Raw genomic sequence first — 23386 nt, 5'->3', positions numbered from 1 at the left:
GGTAATGGTCTCTCACCCTACCCAGGAACTGCACACAATTATTTAGTTAGCTCTCTTGGGAAGTTAGTTCAGTTCAGTTCAGTCGCTCAGTCATGTCCAACTCTCTGAGACCTCGTGGACTTTGGTCATAGCTTTTCTTCCAAGGAGCAAGCGTCTTTTAATTTAATGGCTGCAATCACCATCTGCAGTGATTTTAGAGCCCAGGAAAATAAAGTCTGTCATTGTTTCCCCATCTATTTGTCATGGAGTGATGGGACCAGATGCCATGATCTTAGTTTTTTGAATGTTGAGTTTTAAGCCAGCTTTTTCACTCTCCTCTTTCACTTCCATCAAGAGGCCCTTTAGTTCCTCTTCACTTTCTGCCATAAGCGTGGTGTCATCTGCATATCTGAGATTATTGATATTTCTCCCAGCAATCTTGATTCCAGCTTGTGCTGCATCCAGCCCAGCATTTCTCATGATGTATTCTGCATATAAGTTAAATAAGCAAGGTGACAACATACAGCCTTGATGTACTTCTTTCCCTATTTGAAATCAGTCTGTTGTTCCATGTCCAGTTCTAACTGTTGCTTCCTGACATGCATACAGATTTCTCAAGAGGCATGTCAGGTGGTCTGGTATTCTTATCTCTTTAAGAATTTTCCAGAGTTTGTTGTGATCCACACAGTCAAAGGATTTAGTATAGCCAATGAAACAGAAGTAGATGTTCTTCTGGAATTATCTTGTTTTTTCTATGATCCAACAGATGTTGGCCATTTGACCTCTGATTCCTCTGTCTTTTCTAAACCTAGCTTGAACATCCGGAATTTCTCAGTTCATGTACTGTCGAAGCCTCACTTGGAGAAATTTGAGCATTACTTTGCCAGCATGTGAGATGAGTGCAATTGTGTGGTAGTCTGAAAATTTTTTGGCATTACCTTTTTCTGGGATTGGAATGAAAACTGACTTTTTCCAGTCCTGTGGACACTGCTGAGCTTTCCAAATTTGCTGGCATATTGAGTGCAATACTTTCACAGAATCATCTTTTAGGATTTGAAATAGCTCAGCTGGAATTCCATCACCTCCACTAGCTTTATTTGTGGTGATGCTTCCTAAGGCCCACTTGACTTCGCACTCCAGGATGGCTGGCTCTAGGTGAGCGATCACACCACCATGGTTAAGTTAGTTAGTCAGTTCTTTAGTTAGTTCTCTAGGGAACTAGATGCCACATGCTGCAACGAAGGATTCCACATGCCACAACAAAGACTGAAGATCCTGCATGCTGGAACTAAGACCCAGCACAGCCAAAAACAAAACAAAAAAACTTCTGTCCAGCTAGCATAACCAGTGCCACAAGAATTGAGATGTTATCGTGAATTCCAGCTGGGCCAAGGGGTAGTCAAGTAATGATACGTTTCCATTAATATCGATAATAAATAGGTTTGGGCAACACATAGACTGAGTCTTCTCTGCTCCTCCAGTGTGATATTTACACATAACACAAATGGATCTGAATTCATTTTATTTTGGTTTCTTTGGGATATTTATTTTTATTTATTTTTTTAAAAATATATATTTATTTGGTGGTGCTGGGTCTTCATTGTGGCATGCATGATCTTTAGTTGCAACATGTGAGATATAGTTCTCTGACCAGGGATCAAACCTGGACCCCCTGTGTTGGGAGTGCTGAGTCTTAGCCACTGGACCACCAGGAAAGTCCCAGGATGTTTATTTTTTAATAAACTACTTCTTCACGATGTGCAAAAAACAACAGTCTGAATTACCACAATACTGACCCCACCTCTTTTAAAGCTTTCAGGACAGGACAGCATGTTTCTATGATTTGACGCATTTTTGTATAAGTGTCAAGTGAATTTATGAAAAGTCAATCTGATTTTACCTACACTTTTTCTTCTGAAATGTGGGAAAGAGATGTATTAGCAGGGAAAGTGTCCCATAGTAGATGAGCTAAGTGATTCTAGAAAGGAAGAGGCCCAGATTATGGCTGTCCTCCTGGCCTTTAGTACCTGTACTTCCTATGTCAGCAGCCCTGTGCCCCCAGCGAGTATTTTCAGTGCTTTGCCAACTCTGGGTCCCCTCTCCACCATAGTGGTCACCTCCTCTGCTACCTGGACCATAAGTATCTTCACCCCTACTCAGGGATACGAAGGCTCTGGTCTTACAGAAGCAGCTTGGACAAGCAGAAATATCTCTTAGGCTGAAGGCTTTGGACTTCAGGAAATTAATTCATTGCCTACATTATCAGTTCTGTGAGTCCAAACGTCTACAAGTGAGTTTGCTTGGAATAAACCACTTAGATTGGAGTAAAGCGAGAGAAGGGAGATGACCGGTACATGTGGCCGGGGGAAGTGGAGCATAAAAGAGGGAATCTGAGTGAATGCACAAGAAAATATTTGCCTTAATACCACCTTGCTTCTGTAGAGCACTTTACTGCTCTAAAGCATTTCAATGCATTTGAACTTATTTTTCAAAATCTGTGTCTCAGGCAGAACTGGCTGACAGCTGAGAAGATTGGAAGGAGTCCAGGTAACAGTGATAAGACCTGGGCTAGAACAGATGTGTCCCTAAATGGCCATTTAAGTCTGGGAAGACTCTTGGCTTCTCTGAGACTCAGTTTCCCTATTGATTGAGCACAAACTAAATTAGAATGAGGGCTTGAATTATCTGATTTTTATGAGTCCTTTCAACTCTGAATGCTGATGATGCCATTTGGTGTAACAATGTGTTTTTGCACAGCTGATTACAATAGGAATTTTGTGATGCCAAGAAGTTAGACATAACCTTGTAGAAGAAAAAGTGCTGGCTTAGAGCTACTTACACATCTGCAGCTTACTCACCAGCTATGTGACTTTGACAAAGTGAGTAAACTTCTCTGGGCCTCAGTTTCCTAAACAGAAAATAAGGACACTGAGACTTGCCTTGTAGGGTGACTGCACATGTTAAATGAGATAGTGAATCTGAACGTACTTCCAAACTCTAATGACCTATAAAAATGTGATAATGTATTACTGTTATCACTATTACCAGCACACACACAAAAATCCATTAGCTCTCTAAGAATTACCTGACAAGGGAAAACAAATGAATTAAGCAGCCATTACTATTCACCCAGCATAAATCTTAATCAGAGAGGAAAGGCCATTTACAAACCAGGGGGAAAAAAATTTTGGCTCCTTCCCTCCTCTCTGACATCCATGGAACAGACTTCCATGCACCCGTCATCCCTCTGTAAGCCTCATACAGAAGGCTTAGGACATTAACAATGAGGATTCCCTCCATGGCAAGGGCAAAGAAAGTAATCTCCTTATACAGATCTTTCAAAGATCAACAAAAGTCAACATTTATATTAAAAATAATTATACCATCATACTTAAAAAGGAAACACCCATTCTTCCAAACTTTGTAATATGTTGATTAGAGCACAACATCAGCTGGCAATGAGGAGTCCTGGACTGTCCTTTGGAAACATCTGATCATATTCTGAGATGCTGAAGATTCAATACTTTGGCCACCTGATATGAAGAACTGACTCCTTAGAAAAGACTCTGATGGTGGGAAAGATTGAAGGCAGGAGAAAGGGATGACAGAGGATGAGATGGTTGGATAGCATCACCAACACAATGGACGTGAGTTTGTGCAAGCTACGGGAGTTGGTGATAGACAGGGAAGCCTGGTGTGCTGCAGTCCATGTGGTCACAAAGAGCTGAACATGCCTGAGCAACTGAACTGAACAGAACTGAATAAAAGAGCTGACTCTTCTCTGCCATCCCCATGTACACAGCCCCTCTCCTATGTTTGGGGCTAAGTGTTCAGGGTTATGCATGCTGACCTATATGATAGCAGTCTCTACTCCAAGGTGATTTTTCACTCCCTTTCTTGGAATTATTATGTATTATATTGCTATATACAAGGTTGGAAAGAAGCTCATCGAAAAAGGGATATAATTTTTTTTTTTTCCAGGATGACCAAGTAACAGAGGGCCTTCAACTTTGGGCAATATTCAGAAAGTCTATTGGTTTTCTTTGTTCTCTGATGTTTTTGAGTCTTTCTGGGTTTTAAGTACTGGGTATCTTAGGCCATAGGTTTTAGCAGGAAAGTTTTTACATACAAACTAAATAATTTTTTAAAATTGAAGGATAGTTGATTTATAATGTAGTGTTAATTTCAGATGTACAGCAAAGGGATTGCTATACATGTATATTATTTTACAGATTCTTTTCCATTATAGGCTATTATCAGATATTGACTATAACTTCCCATGCTATATGGTAGATCTTTATTGTTTATTTTATATATTAAATCAACTTTTTAAAATAAGCTCTTAATTAATAGAATGTCAAAGAAACCACAACTTGCCTGGACTGTATTTAAGGGGAAAAATAAATTTACTTTTAACATTTTTAATTCTTCATAGTAATTTTGGTTTTTAAAAAAAATCTTGAAAATAAAAGCAAATAAGACTAAGACACTACCATACCCATCCTTCATAATTTCCATAAGGAGGAGCATAATAGATGCTTGATCAATGTTTGTCAAATTAAATTATTTTAAAAGTTTCATAAAGAAGATATACACTAAATCAGAATAAGAGTTTACAAAGCATTATTATAAAAGCTCCATTTGAAAATAAAATCAATAATGGTGTTAAGAGAAAGTGAAACCCACTTCTAATGAACTTGATGAAATACAAGTTCTATGCCTCATGGAAATGTGGAGCTAGAATTAACTCTTGATTCATGCCTATTCCTACTTCAACCTCGCTGATCATCAGAGATATATAAGCCACAGTTTTGCATTTCAATTAGTTAAACTCAATGCATTCTTTTAAATTCTAAAAGTATCTTCACAGAGTAAAAACAAACAAGCAAAAATACACATTCACACACACACACATATATATGAAATTGTTTCAACCAAAAGACTTGGGGATAACTGCTAGAAGTAAATGAATATCTTGTCATGATCAATAAATTTAGGGATAACTACTGGAGGTAAATATCTACTTTATCAATCTATCATTGCTTGCCACAATCCTTTCTTTCCTTAAATGAATCATGTCTAACGCAGGACTGATAAGGAGTAATTGATTTAATCCTCTGAGTAACATGTATCTTCTGTATCATTATATACAGTTTGGGCTCAATATATTTACTGCATCCTTTATTGGGTAACATGGAAATGGGTGCTGAGTTGGCAGTTCGATAATAAATAGCCCTCATGTTATCTGAGTTGCTCTTTTGCATTGACAAAAATGGCGATAAATTGGCTTGTAATTGAGACAAAGAAGGAAGACGATTACTCCTGATGCTGAGATGCATTTATCCCCTGACCCAGCCCTTGCTGAGCACGCATGCTCCTCCATCAGCCTGCTGGACCAGCCCTGAAACAGAGAGCAGCCCAGGGAACTGGTCTCTCTGGCACATGCCTCAGTACCCCCGCGGCCAGGAGCTGACCACGGGAGCAGCTTCCATGAGGTAGGGGCGGGGGTAGAAGGAACCACTTTACCTTCCTGCACACAGACAGGTTTGTCACTCGGGATCCAGCCTAGGGTTCCGTTTACATGCTTCATACACAGTCTCTTTGTAGAGCCCTTCAGTTTGAATCCGTCTTGGCAGTGAAAACGGGTGACAGAGCTTTCAAAGAAAACCCCTCCGCTGGGCGTCCTGAAGCCATTCTCGGGGACGCCGGGGTCCGCGCACACCTGAAGGTCATCAAACCCTAGATGCACAGAGAGAAGAAAAGATTCCTCTGAATACACTCTCTGGATTCCGAGGGTCTTCTAGGATAAAGAGCAGATACTGTCGTCTTTCCAATGCTATGGGTCACCAAACTCCACCAACAGAAAAGTCAAGAACATAAATAAACATTCTAGCGCACATTACAGACTGCTTTTTGCTCTTTGCTTAGAAAAGCGCTCATCAGTGATTTCAGTTCCACCATCAAGTTAGCCCTTCAAGAAAATTCTAGAAGTAGGGAGATGAGGAAAAGTAAATCACAAAAAGCACTCAAAGTGGTAAAAGTCACAACCTAAGTATAAAATACAGGAAGGAGCTGAGGAGGTAGAGGTGGTCAGGGAAGGGGGAGATGGAATCTGAGCCCAGCATTGAAGGACTGGTGAGACTTCAAGGATGGACCCACCTTCGTGGAGGGGGGCACAGGGGAACGGCACGCGTGACGGCCCAGCTGGGAGACCCCTGCAGGTGACACCTGCAGGGCAGCAGGTGACAGTGATACAGGGCGTGCAGAAGAGGCAGGCTGGGGATGCCCATCCTCCTTTGCCTGCTGCCCTCACCCCCACCCACCAGTCCTGGACCACGTTCCTCATCCTCTGGGAGGCCTTCCTTATCCCCACTCCCCCCCCACCCCACCTACTCCCTCTTTGTTCCACTCCTGTAACATGAACACAGCCTTCTGCTGAATTATTTGGAGAACAATCACCTCTCACTCTGGGTTATGAGCCCCCAAGGACAAGTTCCAAGATTTTTCACTGTGGTATCCCACAGGATCTATCACAGTCCTGCGTAGAACCTGCTCCATAAATGTTGGATGAGTGAGTAAACAGAGTTGGGAAAGAGAGTGGGAGACACACTGGGGTGACCCGAGAAAGCCAGGCTGAGAGAGCAGGCCAGTGTGGAGCCATGGAGCCGGGCAGCGGGTACCAGGAGGCCCAAAGGATGGATGCTGGAGGGAGTAAGTGCAGGAGAGAACTCAGAGCAGGGCTGGGAGGCCCAGACGCGATGGGCCTGAGCGCACAGGGGAGTGCTAGAGGCAGCAACGGGGTCACCAGAGTTCAAGACATCCCGGTTCAGGGGCCCGATGTGGGGGGAGGGAGACAGGCTGACAGCTGGGACCAAGGCCGATCCTTGAAACAAACATGGATGACATGAGCTCGCTGGCAGAGACAAGGATAAGGAAGGGGCGCTCTGTGTGCCCACCACTCAAAGGGAAGGAATGAAGGAGACACAGAGAACCCTAAAACTCCTGTGCACCACGAAGGCCTTCTACTTCACTCTCTTACAAAATCCTTACTGCATAAGTTCCCAGAACAAATACGCGTAACTCCATCCGGACTGGGGTTGGTGTGCCCATCCATCCCCGCCCCAGGGCAGCTGATGGTCCCCCAGGTGGGAGAGGGTGAGCAACAGCCTGGGCCACCTTAGAAAACCCAGCCCAGACCCACAGGCAGCATCACTGGAGCCCTTGGAGCTCCTGTTTTCCAGGTGATGCCCAGATGCCAGCCCCAGGAGACATCTGATCCTCTGCGACAGCTGGACTTGCAAAATGCCCTCAGCTGGTCGGTGATTTCCCCCATCCCAACTTTCACGGGCTCATGAAGGACTCACCTGCGGTCCTCCCCAACCGACCTTGTGACCCCGGACACCCTGCAGGCACCACTGGGTTGAAAGCCACACGGTACAGAAGGGGCCACGGTGACAGGGTGTCCAGAAGTCATGACATGTTCCCTCTGCAGTCAGCACAAGGCTGTGGACCAAGTGGGTCCAAGGAGGAAGGCAGGGAAGGCGACAGCAGCCACATCTGACTCTACTACATCTTTTCAGGGGGAGCGGGTCTGATATTTTATTGAATAGAAGGTGCTTTGACAAAGGAGACTCCACCTAGCCTCAGTGCCACTCACACACAGCCGCAGCTCTGCCCCGCTGTGAGCACTCTGACAGCACATGTGCGGTGTGCTCCAGGCCTGTGGAGGGTGACGATTAATACCCATCTGGGGGAGGGCAATAAAGCACCAGCTGGTTTCTAAGGGGTGGCTTCATGTTTTTATTTCAAAGGAAAAGTAGATTATCAAGTGTTTCCTAAGTGACGAAGGTTTCCTTCCAAGTCAGGCCATCACAGGGTGGGTTCTTTAAACATACGTCCACCATGGTATTGAGGTGGCAGCTAGCAGCACTGGAATTCCACCCAAGCCTAGAAAGCCCAGAAGCAGGAACATTCAGAAACCTCAGTGGTCTGGACACTTTCTGGCAGGCTGAGGGTGAAAGTCATTCTGACTCACATGCTGTAAGTCCAAGAGAAGCTGCATCAGATGGTGGGCGGCCACGGACGGGTATGCTGAGGGTAAGGTGGGGACAGGCCTCCAGAAGACCTGGAGTTGAAATCTCACAGCTGAGCAGACACCAGCCAGCCAGAGGGAGGAAGGGCGCTCCCGGGGAGGTCAGTGGCTGCTGAGCGCATTTCAGGGAAGAGGTGGTTCTGCCGGGCTGGGGGCAGGGTGACCGACTGCACAGGTGGAGCCCTGTGCGGGGTGCAGGGAGGGTAAGAGACGCTGGCTGCAGATCACGAAGGGCCGTGTGTCTCAGCTAAGGGTTTGGACTTGATGAAGGGGTGAGGGATGGGGTTGTGGCTAATACTGAGAGCTTAGAACAGTGACATTATCGGAATCAGATCTGCAGTTTTGAATGATCCTTCTTGTACCCACATGGAGGACTGCCTGATACAGACCAAGCTAAAGGCAGGAAGCTCATCAGAAGCGCCTCCCAGGCCTCCAGCTACACCTCAGGAGCAAGAAGGCAGCTTTGTAAAAGGACATCCACTGAGCCAGGCTGTCTGGGTTTTAGAAAGCTGTCCCAGCGATTGTGAGACAGCCAGCCCCACACCTGCCTGACGACTAGCAACTAAGAACTCTGGGATTTCAGGGCTTGCGCTGTAACCGGGTGGGAAACCAGGAGTTGGAACCAAGGTGGAAGCGATGGAAGAGCAAGGCCAATGGGCGACAATAAGGACACAGAATCACAGAACTTGTGACCACTGGATGGAGGACGGGGTCAGGGGAATGAAGTAAGAGAGGCATCTAGGAAAACTCCCAGGTTCTGATGATGGTGGGGCCCTGTATGAGGACTGGGGCGCGGGGAGTTAGTGTGGTGGGGCGGGGGGCACCCAGGCAGACATGTCTGGTGATGAGCTGGAGGCTGAGTCTGAAGCTCCATGGTGCCCTGGGTTGGACATCCGGGCATGGGCAGGCGCACTGCTCTGGGAACAAACACAGTGTGAAAGGAGGCGCAGCCCAGGTACCCACAAAGGACCCTGGGAATCCAGGGCCATGGAGAAGGAAGACCTGACTGTGTTATGGAAGCTAGGGAAGGGAAGGAAGGAATGGGCAGCAGGGTCAACCACCACCCACAGACCTGCTTTCTGAGTCTGAGAAGCATCCACTGGCTGGAGACCGGGACACTGGGACCACAGCCCAGGCGGCTTCAAGGACAGGGAGAACTGTCCTGGGGGAGGCTGCCTGCCTGTTGATGTTTGAATGGGGTGGGGTGGGTGACAGTATGCACTGGCTTCTCTTTCCAGATGCTTGGTGTGAACAGAAGAGTATAGGGTGGGAGTTATTCCTGGATTAGGGCCAAGGGAGGGGTTTTATTGTAATAAAATTTGAAGATGAAAGAGATTCCAATATGTCTCTACACAGCAGGGAGAAAGAAAAAAAGGCTGTGGGTTGGGGAGGGGAGTAAAGGGGAGGCAGGTGGGGTCAGTTCTCCCCACCTGAATGTGGGTGGGGAGGGAACCTGAACTGCTGAGGCAGGAAGGAGAGTTTTGCCAGAACCTCCAATGAGGGAGGCACGTACCCCATGACGTGCTCATCCTCCAGGACTTAATAGCCTCTCCCCCTGGGAGCCTTCCTTCTTCCTTCAGAGTTTGAATAGCAGGCCTCTGTTCCCATCTAGGCACCCAGGCTGTCCTCGCTTGGAGTACTGAGCTGTCTCTCCCACTGGGCTGTGAACTCCTAGAAGGGGTAGATGGGACCTTAATCTTCACCTCCTCCTATAGTGAGTGTGGGCATTTCACAAGTGCTGCTAGTGAAAGACGGGTGGTTGCATGGATGGATAGACAAATAGATGGAGAGGATAGGTGGGTGGGTGGAGAGGGGGATAGGTGGGTGGATGAATAGAAGACAGGTGGGTGGTGGGACCTCCCTAGCAGTCCAGTGGTTAGGACTCCATGCTTCCACTGCAGGGGGCATGGGTTTGACCCCTGGTTGAGGAATTAGCAGGGCCAAAGAAAAAACATAGGTGAGTAGATGGATAGAAGATAGGCGAGTGGGTGGATGGATACATGGACAGAAGGTGAATGGATGGAGAATGAGTAGGTAGATGGATGGGTGGATGGATGGATACATGGAGAGAAGATGAATGGATGGAAGGTGGGTGGGTAGGTGGGTGGAGGGAGTGAAATGCTCTGCTGGACTCAGGCAAAGGTCCCTACCCCATCTCAGCAAAGTCACACCAATCGCTCTGATAGTCCCAGAGGTTTTTGTATTCAACAGACAAGGCAGGTGTGAAAGTTGTCCCCCAGCACAGACACACTCCCAAACCCTCTCACCTTCCTCTCTCCTCCCAGCCTGAGAAGACTGCATTCCTTATATTTTCATAACCTTCTTCCAGTCCAGATCCTCGAACACCTCAGCCCTCCTCCTCCGTCTCCACTGTAAAGTCTAAGGTAGGTGTACACTAAGGCTTTGATGGAGACATCTGTGCCTCCCCCACCCAGCACACACACACACTTCTTGGCCAATCACCCCTCACTCATAAATGAGCCATGCCGCCTGCTGAGTCCTGGGCACAGACGCCTAAGCTTCTCACACCGCCCTGCCCTGGGCCACAAAGCTATTCTCTCTCAAAGAAGGGCAGATCATTCAAGAGACAGCTGAAGATGCAATCCTGACCCACTGCAAAAATGACCCCTGCTCTAATAAGAAAGTGATGAGAGGGTCACGGAAATGACAGTGAAGAATGGCAGAATTTCCCAATGACTCCAACTCTGTACTCTCTCTGCACTTGTTTTTTGCTTTTAAAAAGGACATTCCCACCTGCTTTCTCTGCTTTCACATCACCACAGTGAGCCTCGGGCTGTGTTCTGTGCCTGGGACAGCGCTGATGACCAGGGGGCTGCTGGCCCTAGAATCCAGCCCTTGGCACAGAAGAGGAAAATAAGTACAAGTGGTAAAAAAGAGAAGGATCAGAAAATGAGATGGTATAAGAAGAAAATATTCTTCATTTTGGACAACTAATCCCATTGAGCAAGATAGTAATTTTCTACGGCTTGCCACAGCTTCAGATATCACTTTTCAAATTACCCCCTAGCGGATCCGTTCTCAGCCTGGGTCATTTTTCTGTAGCACTGTTCTCTTAATGTCTTTCTGCAGTGTTGATGATCAGCCCCATCAGCTAACACATCCATTAAGGGGGGTGGGCTGCTTTAGGTATTAGGGAAGATGAGTGGAAAATAACTTTAGTGTGAGCCTGCTCAAACAATCTTATCCTAGGAACCATACTCCTAAGGTCCCAATTGCTTTGTCTCCTATTCTTCAAGTTCTATGTGTGCTTTGGAGCTAAGTAGCCATAATGTGGAGAAAAGAGTTCACAGAATAATTTCCAATATGTTTCTTTGTGGGGCAAGTGGGAGGAAAAGGGAATATTCAATTTTAATAAATCCCCAGAAGTTGCATTCCCTAGCAGTTCCTTCTAAATTTTATTCAGAGTGCAACACCTATCTACAAGAGACAGTCTTTGTGATGGTAAGTTTTAAGTGTCCACTAGACTAGGCCATGGGATGCCCAGACAGTGGGTCAAACACTTATTCTGGGTGTTTCTGTGAGGGTGTTTCTGGATGAGATTAACTTTGGCTGGGTACACTGAGTGAAGCAGATTGCCCTCCCTAACATGGGTGGGCCTCACCCAATCGGTTGATGGCTTGACTATAAAAGGGAGAGGAGAAAGAATTCTTGCTCTCTCCTGACTGTTCCAGCTGGCACATCCATCTTCTCCAGCCTTCAGACTCAGATTGAGACTGGAGCTTACACCATGGGCCCTCCTGGTTCTCAGGCCTTCAGACTCAGACTGGAACTGAACACCCTCAGCTCTCCTGCGTCTCCAGGTGACCAACTGCAGATCTTGGACTTCCCAGCCTCCATATTTATGTGAGCCAATTCCTTAAAGGGCATGCATGTGGTCTATCTCCTGTTCTGTTTTCTCTGGCGAGCCCAGAATAATGCAGTCTTTCTAAAGGTACTCACACACTTTACAAATGTGAGTGACGTGAACACTGACTATCCCCACACTTCAGGAGAAGCTATTTCTCTCAGGATGCCTGAGTTCAGGGTATAGTGGCCCATGGAGGTGGTGGGAGTGTAGTGAGGGGAGGCAGCCCCTGGGGCCTGGCCTGGGGGTCTGAACAGCCTGGTGGAGCATCTTGGCCTGAGGTCCCCTCTGATGCTCTCTCAGGCTGTCACACAGTTCAGCCCTGGCTTCTCCATCACTGGCACTGACTTTCCTGCTCTGTTTGGGAGCCCAGGAACAAGTCAAGGGTAGGACTGTAATTTGGACTCATTCTCAGCGGCATGGAGAGAATCACCGTCTTCACACACAAAGAAATGCATCCAGCCTCAGTCTCATTACAAGGTCTTGACACTTCTGGTTTGGTTACTTTTGAGTTTGTTGAAACCTAACACACAGTTTTCCTGCAAGCAACAGAAGAGTCTTTGAAAAGAATCATAAAAATGAGAGAGGTGTGAAAAGCAATCTTTTGGCTTATTATAACTGAGAAGTCATATCCTAGAAAGGAAGAGTGTATCAAATGTAGTCAAATCAATTTTGAACTGGGGCTGGGTTTCCATTTCTCTGTAAACTGCTCAATGAGTCTTTATGGGGAAAGAAACCGGATATAGATGCAAAATTTGATTTTTTAATGCATTTATTTAGTGAGAGGGTCCTGGGGCTAGGGAGAAATGGGCATCCCTGCTAAAGTTTAAACCAACACGTTTGCAAATTTTAATTAGAATTGAGAGCAACTCCCAAGCCTCTCCCCGTCGCCACCACCACCACTCCTTAAAGCACCCGCCATCAGTCTCACACCGTGGGCATTAAAATCACCCTAGAGGTCTCTGGTCTGACCCCTTTGTCTCCCAGGGGAGGACACCAAGGCCTCAAGTGTGAGCCTGGTCACTCCAATGGCTAATCACAGAGCTGGAACTAAAACCTGGGTCTCTGACTCACAATCCAGGGCTTCTGCCACTGATGATGCTGTCCCCACTTAGCCTTTTCTTGTCATATTTCATATCTGTGAATAATTCAAGCCTTCATGACATTATGAACTCTTTGACAGAAAGCATATGCATAAGTGTTTCCGAGTCCCCCACATCTATTAAAATAGGACTGAGCCAATAGCAATGGTGAAATGTTGAATGATTCGGTAAGACACACTCCTCATGGTTCCCCCAAAGCTGACACCTCCCAGTGCACAGTCTTAGCATCAACGGGCTGCAAAGCCATTCTTTTTCCCCTGAACATTCACAAATCCAGACAGTCAGCCACCAGACATCCACTGACCATGACAGGGATCTGTGAACATTTCTGGTGATGAAAGATGCCCTTGAGGAGATCACAGCCTAACTCCAGATAGCAGTTTCATAAAATAGAATTGGTCCTGGAGAGTGGAGTGTATATTGCCCTCAATAGTAAAAGAATAAAGGAAGAAGGATGTGGGTAAGCTTGAGGAAGTCCCTCTTGACCACGTAAGGGCTTTTCCCCCATTAGATGTGAACATTCCAATTCCAGTTGCCTTGGGCTGAAATCTGTCTTTTTCTCATCATCAACAATGTAGACAAAGTTTTTGTAAAACCACCTAACTAGTAAAACATCACTGTGCTTCAAAACGCATATTTATACCAAGAAGGAAACCTTTCTGCCCCTTAGAGAAAAATCTTCAAAAAATACCTTTCCTATTTTTAAAGATTCTGAGTTTTATTACCTGGGCTTGTTCAATTATAAGCACAAGCTAAAAGGCGAAGGGAAGGTCCTGAGGCTATGCTGATGAGGGGCCGCTTTGACTATCTCCTTACTGCCAACACACACCTCACCTTGACCTTCCTCACTGTCTCAAAAATTCCTTGCTCTTAGAACTATCTTTGGCTTCCCAGGTGGCGCTAATGGTAAAGAACCTGCCTGCCAATGCAGGAGACATAAGAGACGTGGGTTCCATCTCTGTGTTGGGAAGATCCCCTTGAGGAAGGCACTGCAACCCACTCCAGGACTCTTGCCTGGAGAACCCCAAGGATAGAGGAGTCTGGTGGGCTACAGTCCATAGGGTCGCAAAGAGTTGGACACGACTGAAGTGGCTTAGCACTTAGAATGATCTTATTTTTAAAATGAACACATGTATTAATAGCCAGTCTTATTCCTGAAACTGTGTGTGCTGGTGTTGTATCTGTAACAAGGTATAAGCCACAAAAAGAAGAGGAAGAGAGAAGCAGTATTAAAGAAATCATATTAAGCAAAACAAAGACCCTGATGCTGGGAGGGATTGGGGGCAGGAGAAGGGGACGACAGAGGATGAGATGGTTGGATGGCATCACTGACTCGAACGATGGACATGAGTCTGAGTAAACTCCGGGAGTTGGTGATGGACAGGGAGGCCTGGCGTGCTGCGATTCATGGGGTCACAAAGAGTTGGACACAACTGAGCGAGTGAACTGAACTGAACTAGCAAATAAATCAATTCTCTAACATCAATATTTTAAAACACAATGCTTCTGCCTATAGGTGACCTGATAACATAAAACTACCTAATGTGCCACAAGTTTCCAGGCACTGGCAGCCAACTATACATTTGGACCGGTCCATTCTCTGCCCATCAGCCCATCAGAGGCTCCTGACATCCCTTCAAGGTGATGCTTCCCTGGAGATGAACATCAATGGATGTTCTTTCTGACCTGAAACTCTAGAGAGTTTCTACGTATTCTGGAGGTCTGTCCGGTGCCAAGGTCTGGCTCAGCCATTCAGAGGATCCTCCCCAGTGACAGTTTAGGGACTGCCAAACATGCTCCAGGAAATGCTAAGGGGACTGAGTAATCCAGTCCCCAAGGCTGCCAGAACGCCTCAACTCTCATGGAGGTGGAAGAAAAGGTAAGCTTATCTCAAGTGAACCCACCTTGAGAAGAGAAACTAGAGTGGGTCACAGAAGAACAAGAGGAACTCCCAGAGTCAGAAAGTAGTAGAAACAGCAATTTAACAATTTCATATTGTTAGAATTATAATTAAAATCAATGGGAAAATGTAATTTGCTTTATAAAGATTCACTTATAACCCATATCTCCATAATAAGATCACTAGTGTTTCTTTACCTTCTCTGTTCCAGTCTAAATAATCTCCATGTTTGGCAAATTTTCAGCTTTTTGTTTTTAAAAAAGAAGAAGGAAGAGGGTACTTAAAAAAAAATAGAGATGGGGAAGAGAAAATTATAATCTGTGTTTACATTCAATTAGTCGACAAACAGTGCTGGGTGCCGAGAGAGAAGAGCAGACGGTGCTCACTCGGCAGATAACATGAACTGGGACTTCCTGCAGAGCCAGCTGACATCAAGGACCTTGAGTTTTTGATCTACAAGCCATGGCCTTATATTAGGTCAGGAAATCAATTTTAAGGGTCATAACCAACACTTCTTAGAAATGAAAGCAAAAGGAAAGGTCAGAGTACATCCTCCATGGTAAGGGTGAGTACTGTTTTGTGTGGTTTTATTGGTTCTGTTTGTGCACACAGGCTGGTCTGCAAAGTAAAATATATTTCTTTCAGTGGTTCACAGTCAAACAGACTTGAAAAACACTGCTTGAAATATACTCCACCTTACTATTCTATGTGAAAACATAAATTTACTACAAATAATAGAGTAGATGCTTAAGGGCTCAGGTTCTGCAGTGAGCTTGGGTGCTTTGAATCCTAACGCTACCATTTTCCAGGTGTGTAACCTTGGGAAGGTTACTTAACTTCTGTGTCTTAGCTGTTGTTTAGCCCTATTGTTTAGTTGTTTAGACCTATCTGACTCTTTGCGACCCTGTGAATTGTAGCCCGCCAGGTTCCTCTGTTTGTGGGATTTTCCAGGCAAGAATACTGGATTAGATTGTCATTTCCTCCTCCAGGGGATCTTCCCAACCCAGGGATCCAACCTGAGTCTCCTGTGTTGGCAGGCAGATTCTTTACCACTGAGTCACCTGGACTTCCTGTCTTAGGTTGCGTTACATATAAAATGGGCATTATAACAATAGTGCCTACTTCTAGGGCTGTTGTGAAATTCACATGAGATAGTAAGTACATGTAAAGCAATGGTTAGCACATGGTAAGTACAAAATAAATATAGGTAAACTGTTAAGTCATTACATTCAACCAGCTCCTTAAAGAACAAAACCATATAGCTTCATAAGGAGCAATCTCCTAATTTCTTAGAACTAAGAAGTGAAGTTGCTCAGTCATGTGAGACTCCTTGCAATCCCCTGGCCTGCAGCCTACCAGGCTCCTCCGTCCACGGAATTTTCCAGGCAAGAGTACTGGAGTGGGTTGCCACTTTCTTCTCCAGGGGATCTTCCCAACCTGGGGATCGAACCCGGTCTCCTGCATTGCAGGCAGACACTTTACCCTCTGAGCCACCGTAGAAGCCCCCTAATTTCTTAGAGTGACCTTCATTTCCAAGCTTACCTTTTTTCCTAACTTGCTGTAGAATTAAGTGTCTTTGAATATCACTGCAAGACATAGGAGCAGGAACAAATATATCTAGAGTCCTTCTCTTTGCCAACTGGATAAGTCATAAAACTGTCAATGGTAACACGCAAACCTCCAGAGAATTGAACTCTGGTTTCTTTAAATTAAAAGCCAAGCTTGGAGGTGAAATCTGAGGGCCAGCAGCCTTCCACACACTGACAGCTCCAGCTTTTGTTCTAAAGACAGGAGTCCAGCCCATCCCTAATGGAAACCTCCCCAGGCCCTCTTTGGGTAAGCAGTCAAGCTCCAAATCACCCCCTGATTCGGGCACAATGATGTGAACCTTCCCTGGTACCAATGAGTCAAACCAAAACCCAACAGAAAATACCAAGGTTTCTAAGATTTATGGAGAAAGAGCTCAGGGCCAAAGAACAGGTTTAAGACATGTTTTCCAATAAGAGACAACACAAAGAATTCAACAAAGGAACTCAAAGGTTTCTAAATTAATTTGGTTTGTAAATTTAGTGTTATGTCATTTCATAATTCAGTGCATTATAACTTTGCATATTTAAGAGATATCTGGGGAGGGGGGGGGAAGGGAAGCTGATTACTGTTACCATTTATTAGGCTAAACAGATTTCTCACTGCAAAAATAGTATCCCCTGGGAAATACAGCAAAGAAACACCAGAAAGCAAGACCAGGCTAGTTACTATAGTAATATTTCTGCCATACCAATAGCAAGACACACTATTGCAGCAAATTTATACTAACAAGTTACCACTTAAACCTAGTTTTCTGAAGACCCAACAATGAGTTGGGAGATACAAGATTTAGCTAGGTGGATTGAAAACTCAGTATTTTGGATTCCATTACTCAGAAGCTACACTGAATGCTGCATACACAGTTATAGTAGCAACTTGGATATTTGGATGGCAGTCAAGTTAGGTAACATTTCCCAAGAAATAGTGAGAATGTTTTAATGTTTCAAGAAATATCCAGAATGAATATAAGTCGGCTATGTCTGAGCAAGTAAATGTAGCAAAAATAAGTCTTAATAGCATAATTTCGACTTGATTAAAATGGATAAAGACTACAGATGTGGCAGTCACAGTGCTCCCCATTTGATGCCAGAACTGATATTTTCCCTCTCTTGATTTAATTCGCTTTGATTACCCAATTATTCCTAAATCCTTTCACTCAGTTTCAGCTCCAATAAAACTGATAACAATGCTAACTCATAATGTGATTTCACTCTCGTCTCATGATACTGCTCCATAAAAGCATGCCCAGCAACGTAATAAAATTATTCCAGATTGTGATATTATAACAGGAAAAAACAGAGTAAACCTTTATCTATTTGAAAATAAAGCAAGCACAGAAAACCATTCATCAGAAAAACCTGAAGATTTCTTCCATCAGTTGGGAAGAAGAATGCAACACAGTAGTATGGAAATGTCACAGTGGATACAAACTTAAACTTTAGGATGATCAGTTGACTAAACATCTGAATAAGGTATGTAAAAACTTATATGTAAAAACTGATAAGTTAAAAATGTGGCTCTTTTGGAAAGCAAATCCCTATTATTGAGTAAGATGAGGTGACCTTTCTAGACAGCTCTGTGATCCTGGATAGGTAACACAATCTTCCTGAGTTTTAACATTTTATCATAAATGAGGCAATTGAATGATTTACCTCTTCCACTCCCAAATTCCATTTCTAGTGACTTTTTGATAAAAATTTGTGCAGTCTCCCAAAGCACAAGCACTCAGACTGAAGAGGTCCATAAGATGATTCATTGTTGTATTGAAAAAAAAAAAATCCTAGAACACACTTTAAAAATGCCTGTGGTTATTTGTTGTTTTTAAAAAATCAAATTTCCTTCACATTAAAAGATGCTCAACATCACTAATTATCAGAGAAATACAAATCAGAACTATACTGAGGTATCATCTCACACAAGTCATCATTAAAAAGTCTACAAATAAATGTTAGACAGAGTACAGAAAAATGAAATCTTCCTACACTATTGGTGGGAATATAAATTGGTACAGCTATGGTGAAAAACAGTACGGATCTTCCTTAAAAAAAAGAAAAACCTAAAACCAGAGCCACCATATGATCTAGCAATCCCATTCTGGGTAAACATCCTGAGAAAACTGTAATTCAAAAAGATACATGCGCCCCAATGTTCACAGCAGCACTATTTACAATAGCCAACACATAGAAGTAACCTAAATGTCCATTGACAGATGAACAGATAAAGATGTGGTTTGTATACACACACACACACACACACACACACACACACACACACACACGAACACACTGGAATACTACTCAGCCATAAAAAAGAATGAAACAATGCCATTTGCAGCAACATGAGTGGACCTAGAGATTATCACAGTAAGTGAAGGCAATCAAAGACAAATATCATATGATATCACTTATACATGGAATCTAAAATATGATACAAATGGACTTATTTACAAACAGAAACAAACACACAGATTTAGAAAACAAACTAAAGATCAGCAAAGGAGAAAGGGTAGGGGAGGGACGAGTCAGGAGTTTGAGATTAGCAGATACAAACTACTATATAAAACAGATAAACAACAAGGTCCTACTGTACAGTACAGAAAACTATGTTCAATATCTTGTAATAACCTACAATAGAAAAAAATGGAAATAAGAATATATATATATATGTATGACTGAATCACTTTACTGTAGACTAGAAACTAAGATAGCATTGTAAATGAACTATACTGCAATTTAAAAACTTTGTTGAAATAAAGAGGTAATTAAAAATCAAATTATCTTTCTTTTCTGTAATCAACAGCTTTAGAGCAATACGAAAACTGTTTTCCACATGGAGAGAACTTTACAATTTACACAGTGTTTTACATACACAAATCTCATTTCACCCACACACCAACCCCCTGAGATCAAGATAACAGTTTGATTGCATTTGCTTTCACAGCCACCATATAAAAATCCAACTGTTAGTACTAACTTTTTTGAGTACTAACCATCTTTTTCACTGAATGACAATGAGTGAGTATGGGAGTGAAAGTCACTCAGTTGTGTCCAACTCTTTGAGAGCCCATGGACTATACAATCCATAGAATTCTCCAACCCAGGGGATCTTCCCAAACCAGGGATCGAACCCAGGTCTCCCCCATTGCAGGAGGATTCCTTACCAGCAGAGCCACAAGGGAAGCCCTGGAAGCTCAGCTGGTAAAGAATCCACCTGCAATGCGGGAGACAAGGGTTCAACTCCTTGGTCCGAAAGATCCCCTGGAGAAGGGAATAGCAACCCACTCCAGTATTCTTGCCTGGAGCATCCCATGGATAGAGAAGCCTGGTGGGCTATAGTCCATGGTGTTGCAAAGAGTCAGACATGACTGAGCGACTAACACTAAACCATCTTTCCAAAAACACTGCATATTCCCTCCCCTCAGGGGTTCAATCACCAACTAGAATCCAGATCATCTTTGAGGTTTCTATTTATATTCTCAAATGCCACTGGGGCTTTTTCAGCATGTGGGGATAGGGAGGGAGAGCAAGATACAAAGTGAAATAGAAGATAGAAAAGAAGCTGCTGGCTGAGTGAGGACAGGATCATGCAAGAACACTGTCTTCATTTACCACTAAGATGATCTTCAGTTCTATTAACAGGTAAACTTCAGGACATGCAAATAACAAAAAGCTGTTTCAGGGTTTTTATTTCTTTCTTCATTTTTAAGATGATTTCGTGCCTGCTAAGTCGCTTCAGTTGTGTCTGACTCGTTGTGACCCTATGGACTGTAGCCTTCCAGGCTCCTCTGTTGATGGGGTTCTTTAGGCAAGAATACTGGAGTGGGTTGCGATGACCTCATGCAGGGGATCTTCCCGATCCAGGGATCAAATCCATGTCTCTTATGTCTCCTGTACTGGCAGCCGGGTTCTTTACCACTAGCACTACCTGAGAAATGATTAGTTCAAGGAAAAGCTTGCTTCTATCACCTAAATAAAATTACCATAGAAAATGTGCCCAGATGTTCCAGGAACCACTATTTCTGTTCTGTCCCCCTTGGATTCAGCTATCTTTGGCCAAAGTCACACTTCTCCTTGCTTAAATTTGTGCCTGCAAATTCTATATCTGAATGTGTTGGGATCATGTATTTAAATAGCAATGGGTTTGAAGTGTGGGGGGGGTATTTTAATTTTTTATTGGAGTATAATTTCTTTACAAGGTTGTGTTAGTTTCTGCTGTATGATGAAGTAAATCAGCTATATGTATACATCCCCTTCCTCTTAGACCTTCTACCCACTCCCATCCCACCCCGCTAGGTCATCACAGAGCACCAAGCTGAGCTCCTTGGGCTATGCAGCAGCTTCTCAGCAGCTATCTATTCTACACACGGTAGTGTATACATGTCAATCCCAATCTCCCCATTTGTCCCACCCTCTCCTTCCCCTGTGTCCACGGGTCCATTCTTTACGTCTGTGTCTCTATTTCTGCCCTAGAAATACGTTCATCTGCAATAGCAAGGTATTTTAAATTAAAAGTTTTATCACTGATCTCCCTTATAAGGTTATTTAAGTCAATGCAATCTTTATAAAATTATCTTGAAGATGAACAAAACATTGAAAGAAAGAGTTGCTCAGCTGTGTCCAAGTCTTTTTGATTCTATGGACTGTAGCCCTCCAGGCTCCTCTGTCCATGGGATGTTCCAGGCAAGAATACTGGAGTGGGTTGCCATTTCCTTCTCCAGGGGATCTTCCCCACCCCCGGATCAAACCCCGGTCTCCTGCATGGCAGGCGGATTCTTTACCAGCTGAGCTAACAGGGAAGCCTCATCTTTATGCAGGCATATATAAGCTGGAGCTTGTCAGCAGTACAGAAGTTAGAGAATGTTATTTCTGGGAGGAATCTTAGAAGTCACCTAAATAGTTCTCCCCCTCATTTTCTAGCTGAGAAATGTGTGACCAAAAAGTTTAAATGACTGTGCAGACACACACGGTGAATCTCTTAAGCACGGGATTAGAAGACAAAGGCCAGATTCCTGATCCAGGTGTCTTCCTATTTGGAGGGCAGAAAGCTAACCTCCAAGAGGAGTTAACACGAGCCTGCCCCTGCTGGAATGGGAATCTAAACGTGATGGCACCTTTACCTCAGACCACCACCAAAATTTACCTCCAGGAAAACATATAGCAATCAGATTCTGAAATCTAAAGGATTTCCTCTTATCTAGGATAAGTGTACAAATTCATCTGACCAGACTTGTAGAGTATGTGATTCTTCCCTGACTATAAAAATTGGGGGAACATTGCTCTTTTGATGCATAAAGAGAGTTTTTTTCCTCTCCCTCTTTTAGAACCATCTCAGAGCACAGCACGCTAAGACATTACCAAAACCTCCCTGCAACAGGCCAAAAGGGTTTTGAAGGTGAAACTAGAAAGAAAGAGGTAACCTAGTACATATGGATTCCCAACTATCTCATGAGTAGATCAGCTTCCTTCTTCCAAACAGTGGCAAAGTATCCCATTTATACCTTGTACTGTGATGTCTACCTACTCATGATCAGTTTTTTTTGTTGTTGCAGAAGCAAATTTAGGCTGGATAAAGCAGGAAGGGGCCAGGGTCAGGGAGACAGAGGTTCTGAAGGGCTTCTCTGAGGATAAGAGGGGATGGGGGCTGCACAGGTAGCACTCCAGGGCCAACAGCGCGGGCACCTGGGGTGTTGCTCAGCTTTGAGGGGTGCTGTGGGGGCAGCCTGAACCCTCCTGAAGGAGCAGAACTGGAAACCCGAGCTGGAGGTACCCAGGCAGCTGAAGAAGGGGCGGTAACACAGCAGCACCTAGGCATTTTCCCTGCCTAGCACCGCAGACCCCAGGATTCTTGTGGGACCCAGTGAATGTGGTCATGGAGGAGACTCCCACACCCCCCATGAGATAACATACACACACACACAGATGCATAAACACATAAGACTGAATTTCTCATCAGCCGGGAAATTAGGAGCTCAAAGCAAATAACATTTGCTTTAGACAAATACAGGAATGTGCCACTTCTTCCCTCTTGTCTCCACACGAAGCCTCGCCCCTGGTATGTGAGTTTGCTGAGAACATGGATGAGTCGCCCCAGTGGCAGTTATCCTAGAATTCACGAAGCTTGCATGAAGGTCATCCCCAGGGATAAGACGTATTCCGCCAAAGGACTGGTCTTTTGGGATAACCCTCTGACACGTCTTTGACTGGCAGAGTTTCCAGACCTGATTCTATCATTCACAAAGCACAGGTAATCTGGATTCCTCGCATGACCTATGTTTTATAAAGCATCACATCAGGGTCCCGAGCATCTCATGGCTGAGTTGTAACATCCGGTGCGTACACAAACTCCAGCACCAGGGCATCCCAGGGATGACGGGGTGGCCTCCCTGCAGCCCATTGATGGCAAGTTAGAGGTGGACCATCAACTTGAAAAGGCTGCACATTTTATCTTTTACTGTGGCCTGTGGTCCTCAAGGGTATCCCTCTCCTTAGGCTAAACAGGCGCTGGCATGGTGCCTTTAACCAAGCGGAGAGGCAGTGAATCTGAATGGTGCCCTGGTGTCAGAGCCTACTCCTGCTGAGATGCCTAATGGCACGATGCTTTTACGAGCATAACTGTGGTGCTGTGGCCTTAGGCTGCAGCAAGATCATGCTCTCCTGGACGTCCCTGTTGGTCGAGTGGTTAAGACACTGCACTTCTAATGCAGGGGATGAGGGTTCAATCCCTGACCAGGGAACTAAGATCCCACATGCTGCCTGGCATGGCCAAAAGGTAAAAAATAAACAAGTAAATAAAATTAAAAATAAAAGAATGTACACTTCCTGTATTATTCTTCTACTGGGGACCCTTGTATAAAATTTCAT

At 44.5% G+C, this 23386-nt stretch overlaps 1 protein-coding gene across 7 annotated transcripts in view; it reads right to left on the bottom strand.

The window, feature by feature from the left end:
* Positions 1-23386, bottom strand: part of SUSD4 (sushi domain containing 4) — a 138315-nt gene that overhangs the window by 52712 nt on the left and 62217 nt on the right. For 6 of the 7 annotated variants that reach the window (XM_070474463.1, XM_070474462.1, XM_070474461.1 and 3 more), the window contains exon 3: positions 5506-5718. The exons of the other annotated variant lie outside the window; for it this stretch is intronic. In XM_070474463.1, the coding sequence (XP_070330564.1) occupies positions 5506-5718 (213 nt within the window). The remainder of the gene's footprint in view (positions 1-5505; positions 5719-23386) is intronic. 7 annotated transcript variants of the gene reach the window in all.

This window comes from Odocoileus virginianus, chromosome 11 (genome assembly GCF_023699985.2).
Source record: "Odocoileus virginianus isolate 20LAN1187 ecotype Illinois chromosome 11, Ovbor_1.2, whole genome shotgun sequence".
Classification (NCBI taxonomy): Eukaryota; Metazoa; Chordata; class Mammalia; order Artiodactyla; family Cervidae; genus Odocoileus; species Odocoileus virginianus.
The sequence above is the reverse complement of the archived record's forward strand: the minus strand, read 5'-3'. Positions and strand labels throughout refer to the sequence as shown.